Source organism: Heterocephalus glaber, unplaced genomic scaffold, assembly GCF_053883595.1.
Source record: "Heterocephalus glaber isolate CG9 unplaced genomic scaffold, H.glaber_assembly_v1.0 deba00001614, whole genome shotgun sequence".
Taxonomy (NCBI): domain Eukaryota; kingdom Metazoa; phylum Chordata; class Mammalia; order Rodentia; family Bathyergidae; genus Heterocephalus; species Heterocephalus glaber.
Window position 1 is genome coordinate 494,360 of NW_028258385.1, and position 21,033 is coordinate 515,392.

Below are 21,033 nucleotides of genomic sequence, written 5' to 3' on the forward strand. Positions count from 1 at the left end.
GAAGACTCAGGTAGAGGCTGTGATGCAGATACTCCCGTGTTCACCTGGGTGCTAGGTCAAGTCCACAATTCCAAAGAGACGGGGCAGCTGCCAAGATACCAAAGCAATTCTACTTTTTTGGAAGTAGGCTTTAAAAAAATAGTATTTTTATTGATTTCCTATTTAATCTACTCTGTAAAACCTTTGATTACCCTGCACTTCATCCTTATAAGCTCCACCAGCAAACCAGCACAGATTTTCAGTGGTCCATGGAGAAGCCTGGCAGAGGTTTTCTTAATGTGTACCACAGGTGGCTCTCGGTTACTGAGCGTGCTAGAACATACTTTTGTTTTGGTTTTTTGAGAGAGGTCTTGTATGTAGTTCAAGCTGGGCTTGAACACTAGGCAATCCTCCTGCCTCAGCCCCCCTAGTACTGGGATCACAGGTGTGTACCACCATGGCTTAAGAATGTATTTTGTTGGGGGCAGGGATTTAGCTCAGTGGTTCTGCCGCCTGCCTCGAAAGCACAAGGACCCAAGTTTGATCCCAGTACCCCAAAAAAGAGAATATTTTGTTAAAATAGGTTAGGTCCTTATGAAGGGGATGTCTGTCTTGGGGAGAGGGAGGTACAATTTTATTTTCAAGTTATACATTAAAATGGAGATCAGTAAATAAGATTTAGTAATTTAGGATTTTGTGATTCAAAGGGAAGTCTTTCGGTATTTGAATTATGATATTATAATACCTATAAAAATGGCAAATTTGGGCCGGGGATTTAGCCCAGTGGTTCTGTCGCCTGCCTCACAAGCACCAGGACCTGACTTCAATCCCCGGTACCAAAAAAAAAAAAAAAAAATGGCAATGATTCTTCATGTAACAATATGTACATATTATTATTCTGTATAGAAAGAACAGAAGTCTAATCTTTAGCAGGGTTGACACAAATGTGCTCTGCATTATTGGTAGCTTAGAGAAGCCTTTAACCGTTACATCAGTATCAATATCTAAAAAGTCACATACATGTTTAGAACTGTTATTTAAATCTCAAAGAATCTTTTAGTGCTTTCAGTAACAGAGCCCCCCCAGCAGCACATGAGCTGAGGAAGCATGCACTGGGCTGGACTCACTGGGAAGGTGGCTGGTCTCCTCTGCAGAATGCCTAAAAAGGAAGATGCAATGCATAGTACAAGAGTCTGGGATAGCAAAGTTTCAGGACAGACTCAGCTTTTCATGGTTTTCCCAAAGCCAGTCGTGGTACTTGTTCAGCTTGTGGTCTTCTGGGTGCACCTGGAAGAAATACAGCAGTCAGGAGCAGAAGACTTAGGTCAGCCAGCTAAAAATGTACTTTTAAAAATTGGTTTGCCAAGGTTTGGTGGGGAAGGTGTATTAGGATCACATACCTGAAATATACAACGACCTTGCAGGATTTGAGAATGTTTAAAGTGTATCTTACAGCGAAATAATCACTCAGTTTACAGAACACTGAAATTCAGCGTTGACCCAGCCCTGGGGCACAGGAAGTCGGGGTTAACACGCTGTACTGCAGAAGGAGGTTCAGGTACTGAGAGGCTGAGGGGTACTCAGGTCAGTGGGTGCTCTGCAGGAGTAGGACCAGCTCCAGGGCAGGATGCATTAGGCAGGGTCACAGCTGAGGGGCAGTGTACCAGCCACCTGCTGCCCTCGAGCTGGGAACAGAACTCTAAGTTTTAGTCACATGGTGACTTCTTTTGCCTCCCAAACACTCTGGAAATGTCACAGCTGGGAGTGGGCCTTACCTGCTTCCACTCATTGACGCAAAAAATCCGGTAAGAGTCATTGCCGTATTTGCCGATCCCATGAAGCTCAATTGGATATTTCCACTGCTTCGTCAGGTACTCATCTGGAGAACACATGTCCCAAAGGGAGGTTGCCACAGGGACAACGCCTCCCTCCGAGTAATGATGGGTGCAGGATGGACAGAAAGACACCCTCTGCTATGGTTCATATCTATATGTCCCCACAAAGCCTCATGCAGTCTTAAGTGGGGCTTTGGGGAGGTGGCTGGATCATGGATTGGCCCACTGAGGAGTTTAGAGTTAATTCGATATTGGGAGGTGCAGCCTAGTGTGGGCAGTGGATCGCTGGGGGCATGGCCTGGAAGGCTTTCTGCCTTGCTGCCCTGCCTGGGAGCCAGCTGACCATGGACTAAAACAGCCCAAATAAGCCCCTCCTCCTCAAGCTGTGGGTGTTGGGCATTATATCTCAGCCACAGGAAAGTGACTGAGATGCACTCGAACAGCTTTGGCTATGGCTGCACTTTCTTCTCCCTTCCAAGCACCCTGGTCACTGCCACTTCCTACACTGTTTTGTGCTGCACTCCCTGCAGAGGTAACACCCTTGAGGACTGGGCTTCCCACTTCCCAACTTTTTTCTGAATTTTGACCCTGGCTGGCCAAGACTGGCTGCCTGAGTCAGTGGAAGACTATAGTTGGGCCAATCAGCTGTTCTTGCATCCCTTTGGTGTGTGAACCAGGTCACCTGTTAATGTAGCACCTGAGGAGATTACAGGTCAGGGTGTGGCTCTCTGAAATAAGAACAGTTGTAGCCCAGCCTGGTGGCACATGCCAGTAATCCCAGCACTTCGGAGGCTGAGGCAGGAGGATCACAGTGAGTTGGAGGCCACCCTGGGATACAGTGAGTTAAGGACAGCTTGAACTGCCTAGTGAGATTGTCTCAACCCCCTCCCCCTCCAAAAAAGAAATAAAAACAGCTGGTTTTCCTCGGGTGTCAGAAGCATACCTGAAAACTTGACAATGGTTTTGGCTCGGAGCTCATAGAGGCCGAGAGGTTTAAGCAGCTCCGACACATCCCTCCAGTTTGCAGCTCTCGCTGCCTCGGCCGAGGGGTACTTCTCCAGGAACTCCCAGAGCACGGGGATTGCCATCTTACCTGGAAGTGCAGAAGCCACAGGATGGTAGACTCTGGAGGGCTGCACTCAGGCCAGCTGGCTTCTCATCTAGAAAGCTCACATGGAGGTTTGGTTTGTTTAGCCATTGGCAAAAAGCCACTATCTGAACCAGCAGCCACTTCCAGAGTCAAAGACGGACATAGCACATGTACTTGGCTAACAGAAATTATACTGACACTGGCTGTGCATGACACCAGTCTCAAATAATCAGACCATTAGGTGACCAGTGTAGAAGCAGCATACAGAACAGAAAGGTAACTCTGTGAAATGGAAATGCTCTTATACAGGACAGAGGGTGGGGAAATGTTAATTAACTGACTTTCACTGAAGACCAACACTAAAGTGGAGGAGGAGATAACTGAAGACCTGGAAGGTCGGCTGCATGCCATGTGGTCTAACATTCTAATGGGTGGAGAGTCTGAGGGAAAGAAGGTCTTAGCTGAGGTCATAAGGACTCAAAATGACCTTGAACCTCCTCAGTCTACTCAGGGTTCTTTCTCTCCATCACTTGTCTCTATTAACACACTGATGAGAATATCCCACAGACCTGAGGTCCGATTGAGAAATATCGTTGCGATGAGGAGCTTCCACGGGTCATGGAACAGTGTCTCCTGGACGAGATTAAAAGGCGACCGAGGTGGGGTCCACTTTTTAAAGGCTTTGCGTCGAGGAGGGCTAAGAGCTAAACAAACACACTACCTCAGAGCTGCACACACACAACAGACTCACAGCCTCGCCTTCTCCCCAGAAATGTTACCTTCTCTGTTATACTTGCTGGAGAAGTACTGGCTTGTCTTCCGCTTTTCTGTGTGTATTCGTGGGATGCTGTCTTCTGAAAGGGAAGAGCAAAGTCTACAGAAGGTCTGGTTTAGCCTAAAGAAATGCTCAGGGATGCAATGATGATAATCATCACAATAATCCAATTACTATTATAACACACGCAGGGCATTATTCTAAGCACCTGTGGAGATTAGAGACTAATCCTAATGACCTATAAGCACTGTATTATTTTATCTCCACTTTACAGACAAGGAAACTAAGGCAAAGAGAGCTAAGTAAATTGCCCAAGGTCACATAGCTAGTATGGGGCTAAAATGCAAATCAAGGCAGTCAGGTCCAAGTCCCTTCCCTGAGCCACAAAATTATACTCATTCTACTTTAAGAGCTCGTTCTATAATGTGGTCGTTATTTCTGAGACTGTGTCATGAATACTTGCCTGTGACATTAATTCCAATAGATATAAAGCAAGATTCTAAATATAATCCCAATTTTATGAAAATGTATATATAATGTATGCACACACATATAGAGAGATTAAGAATGAAACAAACCAAAATGGTATAATGATTATTGGTGAGTGGTAGTTCAACTTCCCAAAATTTTTGCAGTGAACACTTATCAAAAAAGGGATATAGCCTGCCTTGCAAGCGCAAGGTCCCGGGTTCGATCCCCGGTACCAAAAAAACCAAAAAAAGGATATAAACAAAACAGAACCTGCAGAAAACTAAGATTTGGACCTGGAACACCACTGCCTACTAGTAAACTGCAGCTGTTGGGAAGCAGTGCTGCTGACTTGTGGTCTCTAAAACTAGCAGTTAATATTCCCCGTAGTCACCCCCTCTGAATTTGAATGTCAGTTAATAATACCTTCCACTTGTGTAGTAAAGTCTTTTTCACTTCTCAGTTTAGCTTACAACCAAAAAGGGGGACTAGTGAGAGTTACTACTACTATCTCCCTTTTACAGATGAAAAATGAATTAGAAATTAAGCAACTATCCCCTAGTGACACTGGGATTGACTATGCACTGGGACAGGTGGCCAGGTCTGCAAAGAAGTAGTCCAGCACTTTTTGCTACTCCAGTTTGACTAGGTAAAGCCCAGGAGAAGGTAAAGAGAACAAAGGAAGCTGCTTTACCAGTTACTTGATAACCTTTTCTGTGGGTTCCCATAAATAATTAACTAGCCTCCTTTATTATTAGTTTTCCTGGTAATGAGTAGCTAGGCCAATAGGAAAGACTTTACTATTCCTAGTAACCTGAGGATTTCTTTTTTTCAATGCTGGGTATTGAACTCAGGTCTCTGCACATGCTAGGTAAACACTCTACCACTGAGCTACATCCTTAGCCTTTTATTTTTATTTTATGTTGAAAAACCAACATGGTGTATGCCTGCAATTCTAGTACTCCGGAGGCTGAGGCACAAGGACAGAATGGAGTTCAAACTTAAGATCCTCCTGCCTCAGCCTCCTCAAGAGCTAGCATTATAGGTGGTATGCACCATCCTGGCAGAGTACTTCATCTTGAGAACTAGGCTTAAGTATAGAATGAATAGAGTACTTTCATCTTAGTTACTAAAGGGATGTTTTAAATATTTAATTTGTCCATTATACTAGCAATAAATCTACATAAATCTCGATGCTTTAAGAAGCTTAAGGACAGACGTGAAAAATTCTTCTGCAGCTCCTCAGCAAATACAGCCACCTTATGTTAAAGAGAGACAACATCAAATTGTGGGTGGGACTGAGAGCAGGAGAGCAGGAGTCAGGTCAGGCCCCATGCTCCACCAAGCTGTCTGTGCTGTTTCCCCACAAGTGTTTTAAGTAAAACTTCTATCCTTATTTAAGAGTTATTCATTACATCACAGTGGCATAATGAATAATACAAGTGCTCAAAAGATCTCCTTTTTATCTATTATTCACCAAGGTATTAGAAAAGCAAAACTGCTACGTGCTAAACTCTGTATTAAGAGCATATTACACATAATTGATGAACTACATAATTTTTTTTTTTTTTTGGTATCAGGGATTGAACTCGGGACCTTGCGCTTGCGAGGCAGGCGCCAGAACCACTAAGCTAAATCCCTGGCCCGATGAACTACATAATTACTTTTGAATTATTTAGAGCTTTTAGGCCTTTTAGAGAAGCATTACATTATAGTCAAAGTCAAAAAGAACTGTGATACATATGAAATTAGGTTGGAAGTCACATATCAATTGAAATAACAGGAGTAGCATGACTTTTCTCAATCAGCTTATATATAAAATTCCCCAAATTTTTCACAAGTGAAGCTTTTAAATTTTCCTTCAAGTCTTTTTTCTTTTTTTTTTAAACAGTACTAGGGATTCAACCCAAGGCCTCTTCACTGAGCTAGATCCCCAGCCCTTTTTTTGCGGGCGGGGGGGGGGGTACCGGGGATCGAACTCGGGTCCTTGTGCTTGCGCATCAGGCAGCAAAACCACTGAGCTAAATCCCTGGCCCTCCCCAGCCATTTTTAATTTTAATTTTTGTTTTTTATCCAGAGACAGAGTCTTACCAAATTACTAAATTACCTAGGCTGGGCTTGAACCTGCAACTCTCCTATCTCATTCCCACAGTGCTGCACGACCACACCTGCTTTCCTTGAAGTCTTAAATTACTGCTGCAGAGAGGCTGGGAAGCAAGGTGGCACTGCTGAGAGCAGCCACTGTCCCCAAGAGACAGCAAGGAGTTGTCACTGGCACAAGGCTCTTTTTGGCTGTAGCTAGTGAATTCCCTCTCTGCCACAGGAAGGGGCTAATGATCAGCAGGATGGCTCACAGGTCAGCTAGGTATTAGGGCCAACCAGGAGACTACATGAGATACATGGCCCTATTTCTTCAGGCTATTCTCACATTTAACCATGTATAGGCTTGAGGTCTTCTTACTAGCACTTCAATGCATCTAATACCTGGACATATTTTCTCAGAAGTAAAGTCTTTCCTGTTTTGTGAGCAGCTGTTGTCCACTTCAGAGCCATACTGTAAAATGTCAGTATGCAAATGTTCCTTTCTTTCTCTATCTTCTACTTTTGTTCTCATTTCCTCTGATTCTAAAAAGCTTTCCTCATACTTCTCATGTTCTGCTTCTGTGGTTGGACATGATTTGTTTGTGGTACCAGATGTTATTTGTTCAAAATGAAAATCTGATCCTGAGCTTGGTGATTTTTCTTTTATGAGGCTCTTTTCCTTCTCAGTCACACTGAAGGTACCATTGGCTGCTATGGCATCAGAAATGCAGAAAGCTCTATTAAGCTGATTTCCTTGTGTAACAGACATACTTTCAGCCTCTGCTTTATCAAACACAGATTCTTTTTTTGTATTACTTTGGAGAGAATCTGAAAGACTGTTCCTGCACTGTTTTCTGGTTTTCTTAATTTGAATTCCTTCCAAAATAGTCACGTTTCCTTTGAACTTCCTAATCTTCCCAGAGCTAACATCATTAACATTCTCTTCTTCTTTCAAAAGCATTCTGATGGAATCAAGGTTGGATAGTCCTCTGTCATCTTGCAACTCTGAAGTATTACTTGGCAGAGGAGAAACATCCATTTTCTGCCACCTTCGAGTCCGAAGGTTCCGGTTTGAAACGTTACTTTCATTTTGCTGTTGGGCTGTCAGAGCTGCCACACTAGAGCCCTTACATCTTGACTTGATGTTCCTTTTAGAAAGTACAGAAAAGTCAAAATCTTCTGGCTCTAGAGCTGTGTCTCCATTTTTGTGAAGATAATTAGCAAGTGAACTCTTGGATCTGAACTTCAGTCCCTGTGGGCTAGAAAATGATATTAAAGGAAACTTATTGCTAGTAAGTAGCAATGATTTTAAAAAGAATTGGATCAGTTTCAGATTTCTAATTAATAATTTCCAAATGTTGCCACAAGCATTTGTCATAAGAAAGTAAAAAATGAAACAAACAAAAAAAGGGTACTTTTAAGTAGTTTTCTCTAGGACAGTATAAATTCATAAATATAACACGTGCAAGTGCACCATTCACAGGAGGTACAGTATGGATGTAACTGTCCCCGAATCACTAGATATACCTAATCAGTGACACTGAAGGAACAGAAGAATCCACAATAGTTCTACAGTAAAAACAGAAATAAGCCAAGATTCCTACTACGCGTTCCCACTACCTCTCTAGTCAAAATTATCTGGCTGTACTGTCTTTATTTCCCACCTTGTGTGCTTACCTGATAAAGTACACATAAAATCTTCCTGCTGTTTTCCCAGATAACCTTTGCTTCACAATTCTTTCCCATCCACAGAGGACAGGTTTATGACATTCTGTCACTGCAGCACCAACAAACTGAGTAGAAGCAATAGGTTTCTGTAGCAGGGCATTACACTCCCTGCTTCTGTTTATCACCATTTGTTTTTCATCTTTTCCCACTTTTTCCAAACCTGTAGCACCATCTTCCTCACTGGGAAAACAAAGCACAGTGATTAACTCATTGAAAATTTATTTTCTTTTGCTTATTCAATTTTGATCCACAACAGTGCAGGAACCACATGGAACACTCAGATCAAAATCTGAAGCTGGCATGGACCAGTCTCTTGTGCTATGAGAGAATTGTTCTGTTTTCCAACAGCTCCTTATCCTCTAACAAGGGTTAAAAAGTGTTGGCAATCTCTGTACAACAAAAAGCTCAAGCTACTTGCTAAAAACTTTTGAGTTAATCATCAAATAGGGTTACTGTAAAGATTTCTGGTGCCATCTGAGGTACTTTTCAGGCTATGAACCAGCAGTTCAGTTTCCTGCTTAAGGAATCAGTAAGTCAACCTCCCTCTTCTGCAAATAGGTAAGGTGAGATTTTCACATTTTTCTGAGGGACAGTGTCTATCACCTTCATCAGATACTGTAACTATCCCAAAGGCAAATAATTTCTGCCAATAATTTTCAAATCTCCTTAATTCTTTTTTTTTTTTTTGGTACCGGGGATCAAACTTGGGACCTTGCGCTTTTGAGGCAGGCAGCTGAACCACTGGGCTAAATCCCTGGCCCTCTCCTTCATTCTTGATCCTCATAACCTTGTGAGGTAGGTAGAATAAGATTTACTCTTTATTAAGAAGATTGAGTGACAAAAAGGTTAAATTGGTTGCAGAGCTGATATCACAAGCCAGCGCTACCAAATCTTGGTCTCATACTCTTTTTTCCTGGGCTGTTATCAAGAGCCATACATTTTAACAGGTGGATGTGTCTAGAGACATCATTTAACCCAACTTCTTTTCTACCAGTAGGGAAACTAAGCAAGAAACAGTGACTGATAAGAATCAGAATCATGGTTTTCTGATGAGATTTGGGATTAAGTAATTTGACTCTTTTTTTTTTTTGGTACCAGGGATCAATCTCGGGACCTTGCGTTTGTGAGGCAGGCGGCAGAACCACCGAGCTAAATCCCCGGCCCTGGGATTAAGTAATTTGAATCTTATGAAATGATATCGTTTACCCAGAGATAAGGAGAACTGAACCTGCTGAAACCAAAGCACCTTTTTTATGTCAATAAACCAGGCTCAGATCCCAGGTGTGCCCTTTACCAATCGGGCGTCCAAGAGCAAGTAAGTTACTCAAGCTCTCAAAGTTGCGTTTCTTCATCTGTAAAAAGGATTCAATACTTCGTTCAAAGTAGTTTTTTTTGGAGGATTAAATTTTTTTTTGGTACCGGGGATCGAACTCAGGACCTTGTGCTTTCGAGGCGGGCATTGGCACCATTAAGCTAAATCCCCGACCCTTTGAGGGTTAATTTTTGAAAAAATAAGCGGTAAATTATCCCTCATTTGACACACACACCAGTACGCGGCAGGACCCGTTTCCAGGTCGCTTTTGGCTTCGGACCCCTATCGCGCACGGAGCGCCACCCTGGCTCCGGGAAATCAAGCCCCGGCTCCACCGCCCACCCTGCTCTCTCCTTCCAGGTGGGGACCCTGAGGGTCAAGGAGAGGTAACTTGCCGGAGGTCACGCAGAGGCTCTGGGTCTCGGCGCTCGGAGACTTCTCCGCCGTCCCCCGGGCTCGGATTCGTCATGCTGGCAGTCCCCTCCCGCGGGGTCTGGCTGCAGCAGGGGGCCGAGACGGGGAGTGCCTTGGGCAAGGAGAGCAGGAAGACGGTAAAACTTCAGTTCAGAGACGCTGGGAAGATCCCTCACAGTACAGAGCTGCCTTCCAGCCACCCTCTCAGCCACTGCCGCCATTTCCCTGGCTCCGCCAATCAAGTCCTTCGTCGAAAAGAAGCCCCGCCCTGGCCCACCCTGACCAATCCTGCATGCCGGAGTTGTACTTTGGCCTTTTGGGCTTCCGTTCTCTCTGCGGGGTGGCTCCTTACGTGCACCCTCCCTTTTAGACGAGCGCCCTCGGAGCTACTGAGGTCTCGCGCATGGCTCACTGCGCATGTGCGTTGTCAGCGGTAGTATTGGTAGCCGAAGTGGCTTGCGGAGTGGCGACCGTTGCTGAGGGGGTAAGGAGGAGCCCGAGGCGTAAGGGAAGCCGCAATGAGGGCCGTGCTGACGTGGAGAGATAAAGCAGAACAGTGGTGAGGAACGGGGCGGCCGCAGAGGAGCGAGGGGAGCGGGAGGCCGAGCCCGGTCGTGGATGGCGGGAGTCCCCTCGGTTGCCAGTAGCAACGGGCCTGCAGCCTAGGTTGAGGACCGACTGGGAGGTGAGGCCTAACTGGGAGCCACGGAGGTGAGGAAGCTGAGGCCGGGAGCGCGGCAAGGAGACCTCGAGGGTCTGCGGAGTCGAAGCTACGCGTAATCACGACCCGGCTTGTCTCGCCCTTGCCCGGAATCCGTCTCGGGCGCCTGGCTCCGTGTCACCCATACTCTTGTTTATTCGGCGTTCTCTACGTTGTCTCACTTATTTTCGCTTGAATAAATAACGATTTTTTCTTTTTGCACGGAAACTTAACTACAAGTATGGAACATCAATATCGTTTGCTGTAAGTGTAAAATAACTGTAAAACTTAAAGCAGGGAGGAAGAAAACGTTGTCACTAAGTTGTAGTTAGATACTATTGTTAGGGAGCTTTTACATCTCTAAACCCGGAGATTCCCAAGCATGGTCAGACAGATACTTATGGTAGGCATCAAGCCAAGATTTTCTGTTAATTAAAAAGTTTGATAAAGAATCAAAAGAAAATGATTTTCTCACCTGATTATTTAATGTTATTTAATGTCCTATTCCATTTTTATCACCCGAGTCCATCGTGCAGCAGTGCATTTGAGAAAATGCTGGCTTACTGGATTTTTCTCACTTTCAGAAGCTTCCTAGGTGATCTTTCCAGCTTCATCGTGAAGTCTGCTTTAGCCATCAGGCCAGGATACTTGCCATTCCCACTCTTTCTTTTTAAAGCCTGCCTTGTTCCCCGATCTCACATTCAAACCCTAAACACCCTTTAAGGCTCCCTCTGGACAGAGCTGTGCTCTGGGAATAGCTAATGGTGTGTGCCCAGCCCTGGCTGAGAACTCCGGTATGCTTTTATCTCACTGTCTCTTACAGCAGCCCTCTAAGGTGCTGCAGTTACCTCTATTTTACAGAAGAGGGAGCTGAGACACAGAGAGGGTACATAGTATGCCACAGTCACACAGAAAGTGGTGGAGCCATCTTTCAAGTTGAGGTCTTCCTCACCCCAGAGCCAGTGCTGTCAGCCACTATGTTAAATCCTCCACTGCCCCTGTGTCGCACAGGTGCAAACAAATGGCTGTAGGAGTGGGACAGATTATTGAGACCCTGTCTCAAAAATAAAAAAGGATTGGGAGGTGGCTCAGTGCAAAGGCCCTAGGCTCAGTCCCTAGTACCTTTGGTGTGGGATTCACTTCCACAAGGAATTCTCTTTTCTCTAGGAATATCCTTCTGTATCCTACATGAAATGTCACCTTATAGGTATATCTTTAATTTCTACTTAAATTTCTTATTTTAAATAAGATTTTTTTTTTTTTGCAGTGCTAGCCCCAGGGCTTTGAGGATCCTAGGCAAGTGCACTGAGCCACTTTCCAGCCCTCATCTCTGCAAATAGAGATTGAATAGTTCTTTTTAGTGGAAGTTCTTTTCACTTTCACTCTGTGGTTGTATCCAGAGGACAAGCTTGTAGTAAGTGGCTTCATAGAGCAGTAGGAGTGGCAAAGACTGAGGCAAACTGGAGCACTCCTGCTCTGCCTGAAGAGCAGCTGCTGCTGCCTCCTGCCAAGCACCACCATGCAAGAATTTGGCCTCATGTGCCTGGATCTTCCTGTTTCTACCAGAAGCTAGGAATCCGGGTTTTTAATGTGAAATGTCCTAATTTTTAAATGTTAGCACCCAAATGGAAGAAATAAAGTAAAACACCATGTGGGCCAAACAAAACATTTGCTGGCCAAATGCAGCCTGATTTGCCCTGTTTTCAACCCCTGGCACAGAATTTTGTTCACTCCTTTCTGTGGTACTTAGAGTCTGTTGAGTATAAAAGTTATTTTTTTGATCTATTTATTCCAGAAATCTGTAAACCCTTTAAAAGCAGTGGCTATGTCTTACTCATTTCCAAACGCTTCCAGAGTATTGTCAAGTCAGGGGTTGTTACTGTTTGGTGCGAGATGCATTCATGAGTAATGAATGAATGAGGAATGAAGGTTGGTTATCTGGTAGAATAGTAGGGATGGCAATTTCATAGGCTAGCAAACCCAATGACGGCTGGATAGAATGAGATTTTTAAAAACCATAAAAAAATAATACAACTCAAAAGTCCCAGACGTCACCACTGACCCAGTAGCTGTTTCCTGGTCTACACTTTAGTTTCCAGGCTAATGTCACAAGGCAGCAGAACTCTCTTTTGTAGGATCTGCTGCTGAGATCCTATTGCTTTACTTCTCACAAACCCCAAGGGACTCCCGGTTACCTTCGAGTCACATTGCGGATCCTGCTAGGTGGTCCACCTGGCCCTCTCCCCTCCACACTTGCTAATGTTTCAATTTATGCTTTGGAGTCTAGCCAGAGACTCCATTTTCCTTCCCAAAAGTCCTCCCCAAGCACTCTCCACTCTTCTCTGAATCCTGATGTTCCATCCTCAATGCTCTGCTCCACGTTTGTCCCCATCACACTGCCCTGTGGAGTTTGGGCCTTACTTTGGCCAGGCCAGCATCTGCTGTAACTCCCTCCTTCACACCAGCTTGTGTCTACTGAGCGCTTGTTGGCCAGATGTGTTCACATGCACTTAACTTGTTTACTCTGCACAACAGTGCGTGAAGTTGGTATTGTTATCCATGTACAAATGAACAACTTGAGATTTGATGAAGTGACATAACTTGCTTAAGATTCCAAAGTAATGATCTGAGGGTGTGGGTGCATGACTGATATCCTAGCACTCTGGAAGCCTGAGGCAGTAGGATCACAAGTTTGAGCCCAGCTCGGCCAACTAGTGACTTAGTGAGACTCTGTCTCAGAGAAAGAAAGGAAAAAGAGAAGAAAGGGAGAAAAGAACAGAAAAAAGACTGGGGACATGGCTCAGTGTGAAGACTGTGGATTCAATCCCCCCCACCCAACAAAAAGAACATTACAGAGCAATGGCTAGGGATGTATTTGGTGGCATAGTATTGACTAGCATGTGTGAGGCCCTGGGTTCCATCCCTAGGACCCCTTCAAAAGATTATAAAGCAAGTGAACAGGCTGGGCAGACCATGTGGAGATCTCGCTGAAAGGCACCTGAGACTTCAGTTTACCAGTGGAGAGCACAACGCATGCTCTGTCTCCACACTGGACTCTGATGATGGCCCTCTTGACAGTGTGTGTTTTTCATAAAAGGGCATGGGTGGTGAAAGCAGACTGCTTGCCTCTGCGGCATTCTGGAGGGAGTTCTTGTCCAGATGGGGGCGTGAGACTACACAACAAAGTCCTTTTCAGTTCTGGGCTTCTGTGATCTCAGGATGTAATAAAGCCTGAGGGCTTCAAGATACAATCTTGGCAGCTCAGCAGTTATGTTCCTTGTGTTTCTGGGTTTCTTGTGTTTCCTGCTTTACTCTGTCACCCACAGACTTGTCATGGAAAGCATGCTCACTGCCCTGGAGCTGCTGACACTCATCACTAGGGAGACATGGTTGCTTCGGAGGTGGGGACAGAGAAGGCTGTGTAACTGCAAACAACTGGATCAGGCAGATTCTGAGTACAGTAAGAGTTTGGGGTGGGGCAAACCAGACTTGTGTGTTATATTTTAAGAAGGCAAACCCCAAGAAATTCTCCTGAGAGGAGTAAGGTCAGGCTTTGCCCCAGTGAAACACAGAAATGATCTGGTAATCCACCCAGACGACCTGTGGGGAAGAGGCCACATGGAGATCCTGCTGATGAGCTCAGGTACATCTGTCCAGGCAGACAGGGAGCCATGCACCCCACGCACCTGAGGACTGTGGGTGTGAGGAACAGACCCCTGATTCAGCTGCACAGCAGACTGGGGCTCTGCAAGTTGGAGGGGTTGTCTCTCCTGCTCTGCAGGTAAGGGGTCACTCTCCTGGCCCCTGGTCCCCTCTACCTGTCACTCTACCACCCTGCTGCCTCACAGTGTGAACTGTGGAGAGGACACAGTTCCTTCATACCCAGAGAAAGGAAGTGTTGGGGCCCAGGGGCCTTGGGTCTGTTACCTCCTAAGGGTGGTGAGGAAGGCAGCCTGGGTGCAGGGCTGGAGGATGTCTTGCTACAGAGGGTATGACTGTTGCCTTCCTTGCAGCTTTTCTGTACCTCAGTCTCCTTATCTGTTTTTTATTTTTTTCTGAGTCAGGGTCTCGTTATATAGCTCAGGCCAGCCTTGAACTTGCAGTGACCCTCCTGCCTCAGCCTCCTGAGTTCTGGGATTATAGCCATACACCAGCAGGCCCAAGCCTCTCAGTTTCCTCATCTGGGTGGGTGGGTGCCACCTGCCCTGTCTACTCTGGTATAAGGTTGAAGAGGTCCTGTGACGTCATGCAGCTCACTCTCCATCAACTCCTAACTGGAGTCTTCGGAGAGTTTGTGTTCAGCAGAGGCTGCTGAGGCCATGAAGCCTGTGCTGTGTGGTCTTGCTTAGCGTGGGCTTCAAGAGTCTCGTGCAGGAATGTGGAGCAGAATGGTGGCACCGAGGCTGGGAGGGTGGGGAGGGACGAGAAAGGGCACCCAGCTTCAGTTATGCCGGAGGAGCAACTTTCAGTGGCCTGTTGCATGCATGGTGACAACAGTTAATGCATTACATATTTCAGAATTGCTAAAAGTTAGCTTATTAACATTCTCACTACAAAAAATAAGTTGCTGCCAGGCATGGTAGCACACACCTGTGATTCTAGCACTCGGGAAGCTGATGCAGGAAGATCACCACAAGTTCAAGGCCAGCCTGGGCTACATACTGAGACCTTGTCTCAAAAAACAACAACAAAATACCCCCAAAACAAACTGGAGATGGTAGATATGTTTATTTACTTTATATAAAATACACATATCAAATATCACATTCACCTCATAAATATAATCAGTTATGATTTGTGAATTACTACTTTACATTTTAAAAAATCCCTGAGTAGATGATGTAATGTCTTGAGCCGGTGATAATACTTTTCCTTTTTGCTTTTGGTATGGGGTGAAAGCCTTTGCTATGACTTTGTTACCCATGATGTGTGCTAACTGTGTGATAGTAAGGGCCGCAAAGTGTACAGTTAGCATGTGGGCTTCAGAGCTGGGCTGCCTGGGTTTTAATCCTGGCCTCATCTCCACTTTGTTTCCAGGAAAGTTTTTAACTTTCCAGTGCCTTAATTTCTCATCTGCAAAATAGGTATAGGCCTGTTGTGAAGTTAAGTGAGCTAAAACAGTGAAGCATTTAAGCTGTACACAGTAACAAATACGCTCAGCAAAGGCAGCCACTGTTGTCACAAAGCATCAAGCATAACAGATGTGACATGCTCTGCCATAATACAAGAGTGTAGGAGGCAGTATGGTACTGTAGCAGACCAAGCTGAAATAAACTCGCTCTTTCACTTCTGTCTGTGTGACATTGGGTGAGACACTTAACCTCTCTGTACCATGGTTCCCTCACCTACAAAACTGAGTACAGGCTAGGCAGCGGGGTGCATGTCTGTAACCCCAGAACTCTGGGAGGCTGAGGCAGGAAGATGGCAAGTTCAAGTCCAATCTGGGCAATTTACCAACTTAGTAAGACCCTATTTCAAAATAAAAAAATAAAAAAGGCTCAAGCCCCTGGGTTCAGTCCCCTATACTGCTAAACAATAGCAACAGCAAAGCAACTGCGCACCTTTGTCCTTCCGTATCCTGTGGATTGTTGCAGAACTCCTCACTGATGCCAGCACCCAAGATGCCCAGGCCCCTTACGTAACATGGCGCAGTGCTTGCACAGAGCCTATACTACACTTGCAGCCATCGAGGGATGGCTCCTCCTGCCCAACACAGTGTCACACTGGACTGTCTAGGGAGCAGGGACAGGGAAGCAGTGTGTACACGTTCACTACAGACACAGGTCCCCCCAGACATTTCCAGCCTATGGTTGGATAGATGCACGGATGCAGAGTCTGCCACTCAGAACTCCGAGAGTGGCTGTGGCATCCCTCTCTCATAGAGTCACTGTGAGGACGCAACACCATTGTACATGAAGAGCTCTTTGAGGCTGTCTGCCGGGTGGGCCCGGGGGCTCCGAGGACTGTGAGTACGTTTAGGTGCTGACAAGCTCCAGGCCATTTATCCACATAAACATAAACAGCTAAACATACCACAGGCTGTCTGGACTGTGCCATCTGATACATTTTCCTGGTCACTCAACAATGACACCCTATGGCTGGCGGCCAGGGTTCTTTGTGACATGGCCGAGGCCCATTTCTCTAGCTGATCTCTCCATCTGTCTGGTGTGTCAGTCCCATTTGGTTCTCTGTATTCCTTGCTGTCCCTGAGTTCACTCTCTGTGTGCTCTGTTTTCTGTACCTGAAAAGCTGAGTCTACCCTGCTGTCCATGAGGCCATGTGATTCACACACTGCCTCAAGATGCTGTTTCTCATCCTGTCCCCACTCTGAGCATCCTCCCTTGAATCCAGTAATACCTCACACGTTTCAGGGCAGCTCCTGTAGTATTCTCATAGGATTTGTATATCACCCAGGCCAAGAGGCCCTTGATTATAAAACTGCTATTGTGCATTTCAATAAGAAAGCAAACAATGCTAAACTGACCTGCCATCAGTTATAAGACATGTCCCAAACCCAGAGATACAAACAAGCATGTGCCTTAGACTTGGGGCTTCGTCCTGGGGAAGGCGACTAGGTCCCATCTTCCCTGCCTGTCTCACATCTGTTGGTGCCTGGCACCCGGGGGTGGTTGGCAATACCATTGTGAATGTGCTTTACCTCTCCAGTCCCTCTCAGGGCGTCCCATCTTCACTATCTTCCTGGAAGAGTCAGTGCCCTCAACTGTTGACCTTTGAACCACTTCTGGCGTCTGGCTCCTGGACAGGAGGAAACCAGGGCAGAGTCAAGCGCCACATGGGTCCTGATGGAGTGGGCTGCCGGGTGTGGTGGGCGAATGGAATGTGCCGCCCAGTGCAGTTCTCAGCCCAGTGCACACAAGGCGTTTCCTAATGGAACAGTTTGCTTTCCTGGCCATTAGCAGACCTCATCATGTCGGCTCCTAATTATCTTTTTGTCTTGTCTCCTGTTTAGTATCTATGACCTTGCGTTTAAGCCTGATGGAACTCAACTGATTCTGGCTGCAGGAAACAGATTACTGGTAGGATTTTGTCTGAGTTTCCTTTTTAAGTGCTTTTTTTTCCCTCCTCCCTCTTCTAAGTACTCTGAAATTTGACCCTTTTATTTTTTGAGATAAAAAAGGCAAAGGCGGAAAAACCAGTCATTACTTTTTAATAGGGAAGGAAATAGGCTATTTAAAACAGGTAAGTAAACTGTCTGTCATCTGGGAACTTGTGAACAATGTCTTCTTTGGAGTCATTCATCTTTCCCTTTTTGCTTTGTGACACCATGAAAGAGTTGAAGACAATTAATCAAAATGTCTCTGAAACTGGGTGAGTGTCAGTTTGTATTTTGTCCTCCTGAAAAACTGGCAACGGGACCGAAGGCACCCGTCCTTGAGAAGCCCTGTACCCTGACCCCAACCTTTCTGCCTTGCCGTACCTAAGCAATTCCATATGGATGCTGGCCTATTTTTCATATTTTCAAAGAACATGAACTCCCTCTGGAATCCATCCCAGTGTACAGAAGTGATCTCCAGAGAACTCTTTCTATTTGACCTAAAGACCTCTAGGATCACCCTTTTTCTGCCCAGTCCCCTTCCTCCTCTTCACTGTCTCCAGATAGGCAGACTGAGTGATGTTCTGGAGTGAGAACTACATGGTCTTCACACCACAGTTAAACTGTTCTGTAGACTCCTTCCCTCCTGGGGAACAACAGCCTGGACCCCAGTTCTCCTCTGAAGTCGTCTCCCACATTCAAATGGCTGTGGAGACTTTTGCCTGGATTTCTCAGATGGTGTGGTTTTTACATCTCCACATATTTATACATGTTGCACAGCTATAAAATACCCTAAATCCACTTTCCAGCTGGGTTTATAACACTCCCTCCTACTCGAAAGCCCAGGGTTCAAGACAAAGACTTTCAAACCCTTAGTAGCAAATCTAATATTCATGCTAGGGTGCAGTGCTAGCTCTAAAATGTAACCATGTGGTAAACTGGCCCTTTCTTTTGTGTGTGTGGGACTGAGGATTGAGCCCCCCAGTATGCTAGGCAAGTGATTTCCCACTGAACCACACCCCCAGCCCTTTAAAAATATTTAATTTTGAGACAAGTTTTCCACAAGTTGCCCAGGCTGGCTTTGAACCTATGATCCTCCTGCCTCAGCCTGTGGAGTAGCTGGATTATAGGTGTGTGCCACACCCTCCACTATCTCTTTGCATGTGCTGATTTTATTTAGGGCAGCCTGCCATGATTGGGCATTTATCTGTGGAGTGAGTAAGCAAACCTTTTTTCTTGAGGATTAGTTGTGTGTTCCGGGTTACACAGCACAGGATTAGGGCCTCCACTTCTTGGATACAAACATTCAATTTTAGTCCTACTATTTTTGCACCATGGTTTTTATATGCAAATTTAGCATATTGACAAATGTTTTGTCATAAAAACAAAAGTCACGGTAGCCATCTGGAGGGATTGTTTGTAACAGATAACACCAAGATGATGTGTGTTGCTGTCCCTTGTTTGGTAGGTTTATGACACCTCGGATGGTACCTTGCTTCAGCCCCTCAAGGGACACAAAGACACAGTGTACTGCGTGGCTTATGCAAAGGATGGTAAGCGGCTGCTTGGGCTCCAGGCTCTGTGATGGCCTCATGGCTGCACAATTTCTCTTTAGCCACCCTTTCATGGTTGTAAAATCCAGCTTGCAAGTTGGGATGGTGGATGGCTCAAACATAAGCTCCGGCAAGTGATGCCACAGGTGCTTACATGGGCGTCCAGGGCCAGGAGCTGCCCACGGTGCTGGGTTGCTGCAGAGGGCGAGCTGGGCGGGCTCTGCCTTGCACTGTCGGAGGGATCAGCAGAGCTAGCCTTGGCCTGGGAATGCTGAGTGCTGTGGAAGAGGAGCAGGCAGGCAGAGCATGGGGATGGAAAGGGCTGCCAGGGCAGGGGCCTGTGTGCCATCTTGAGCAGGGTGTGGGTGGTGGGCACCTTGGGATGGGGACAGGTTGAGCAAAGGCTTGGAGGCCTGAGATGGCAGGCATTGGGGGAGGAGAGCTCGGTGCAGAGGGTAGCACTGTGATGGAAGACCTCAAGGGAGTGGGCACTCAAGCCAAGCAGAGGATGGGAGAAAGGGTCAGGACAGAGGAGATGGGCAGCGGGGGTGGGGAGCAGATCCCAGAAGCTGTGGAAGGGTTCGCATGATTCTCCCTGAAAACAGGACACACTGAGAGGCTCTGAGCAGAGGAGAGGTCAATCTGACTCTGCCACCCCACTGGGGGTGCGGGTGGGGCCTGGAGGGGTGAGAATAATGGGATTCGGGGTGGGGGTGGGGGAGACTGATGGGGAGCCCAGGGTTACCTGCCCGATGGGAGACGGGGTGAAGGAGAGCAGGCAGGGATGACCCAGCATTTACAGCCTGGCCACACTAAGGAGGCATGGTCTCCCCTATGGTGGGAAGGGCTGCAGTGGAGACCAGGAGTGCAGTTTGACCTGCAGGTCTGAGGAGAAGTTAGGAGGGAGGGTCTGTGGGATGGAGGTGTGGAGTGGGGCATTCCTGCAGCTGGAAAGCAGGTGGGTTGGACAGGAGAGAGCCAGTGGCTAGAGAATGGATGCATACAGTTGAGTTACAGATGAAAAATGCCTGCCTCCCGCAGCAGGGGGCCCAGGGGATGAACATGGGCTACAGAATGACAGCCCCATTTCTAGTCCCGGCTCAGCCCCAGAAGCTCTGTGTCTGAGCTGGTCAATGAATCCAGAGTCTCTGCTTCCCATATGTGATAGACGCAGGGCTAGCAATGGCAACCACTGCCCACTGCCAACAAGTCACAGAGGCAAAGTGCTATAGGGAGACCTGCCTTGGAAATCACCAGACCCAGGTTTTTAACTTCCTTTGGATGGTGGAGCTCTGTGAAAATCAAACGAAAGCTACAGGATCCTCTGTAGCAAACACACACACTTTGGGTATAGGCAGCATTTTCTGCAGTGTCAGCTGGAGGTAGCCTAGTCTGTTCCCTTTGGCCTACAGCCACTTAGAGGAGGAAGGCAGGTGGCTCAGGTCATGCAGTAGGTCGGCTACCATCAGTAGTTCAGCCGCAAGGCTGTAGTTCGCTTGCTTCTCAGAGTGTCCTGGCAGAGGTGGTCACACAGTGCATGTTTGACTTCAGGTTGAGGGAGACCTGTGGGAGCCGCCTTAGTGCTGAACTGCCCTGCTTCATCCTAAAGGTCCGGCAGAGGTCTTGGAGTGTGTCGGGCATCACCATAGTGGTGGCCCTGTCACATATGCCCTCCGAGCAGGCCACAGGGAGACTCTGCCTTCCTCTGGCAGATGGGGAAACGGGCTTGGGCAGTTACACGTGACCTTGGGGGAGGAGGAGGGGTGACACCCTTGATCTTTCTCACATGTTGTGCTGCCTTGCCAGGCCATTATATAATGATAAAGAGTCTATTCTTAGTTTTTGTTTTTATCAGCACATGTTTGCAGTACATAATGGTCACATCCCTCCTGGGGAGAAGGTAAAGGGATGTATTGTTTCTTCATTCTTTCAGCATCCCTTCCTCTGATAAGAAGTTTAATTCCTCTAGACTGCTCTTTCCCCTTAACATTATTCTTTTTTTTTTTGGTACCAGGGGTTGAACTTGGGACCTTACGCTTGTGA

General features: G+C 46.4%; 2 protein-coding genes across 19 annotated transcripts in view; one reads left to right on the plus strand and one right to left on the minus strand.

Annotated features, from left to right (window-relative positions):
• Positions 1–124: 124 nt before the first annotated feature.
• Mbd4 (methyl-CpG binding domain 4, DNA glycosylase) lies at positions 125–9,943 on the minus strand. 7 transcript variants are annotated; one of them, XM_004870451.4, is made up of 8 exons: positions 9,665–9,943; positions 7,907–8,137; positions 6,632–7,488; positions 3,684–3,758; positions 3,474–3,608; positions 2,758–2,907; positions 1,755–1,858; positions 125–1,266 (listed from the first exon to the last, which is right to left on the minus strand). In XM_004870451.4, exons 1-8 carry the CDS (start codon positions 9,736–9,738, stop codon positions 1,189–1,191), a joined length of 1,704 nt encoding a protein of 567 aa, XP_004870508.1. In that variant the 5' UTR covers positions 9,739–9,943; the 3' UTR covers positions 125–1,188. The 7 variants fall into 7 exon arrangements, with proteins under 7 accessions (XP_004870508.1, XP_021104483.1, XP_004870509.1 ...); XM_021248824.2 differs by having other exon boundaries at positions 125–1,664; XM_004870452.4 differs by having other exon boundaries at positions 3,684–3,755; positions 9,665–9,940.
• Positions 9,944–10,018: 75 nt separating this feature from the next.
• Ift122 (intraflagellar transport 122) overlaps positions 10,019–21,033 on the plus strand; it is a 57,479-nt gene continuing 46,464 nt past the window's right edge. For 3 of the 12 annotated variants that reach the window (XM_087196804.1, XM_004870458.3, XM_087196799.1), the window contains exons 1-3: positions 10,021–10,242; positions 17,354–17,420; positions 18,906–18,990. In XM_087196804.1, the coding sequence (XP_087052930.1) occupies positions 10,202–10,242; positions 17,354–17,420; positions 18,906–18,990 (193 nt within the window). In that variant the 5' untranslated portion in view covers positions 10,021–10,201. Of the gene's footprint in view, positions 10,243–10,344; positions 10,648–17,353; positions 17,421–18,905; positions 18,991–21,033 lie in introns of all 12 variants that reach the window. The other 9 variants (XM_004870456.3, XM_004870459.3, XM_087196800.1 and 6 more) reach the window with 8 other exon arrangements.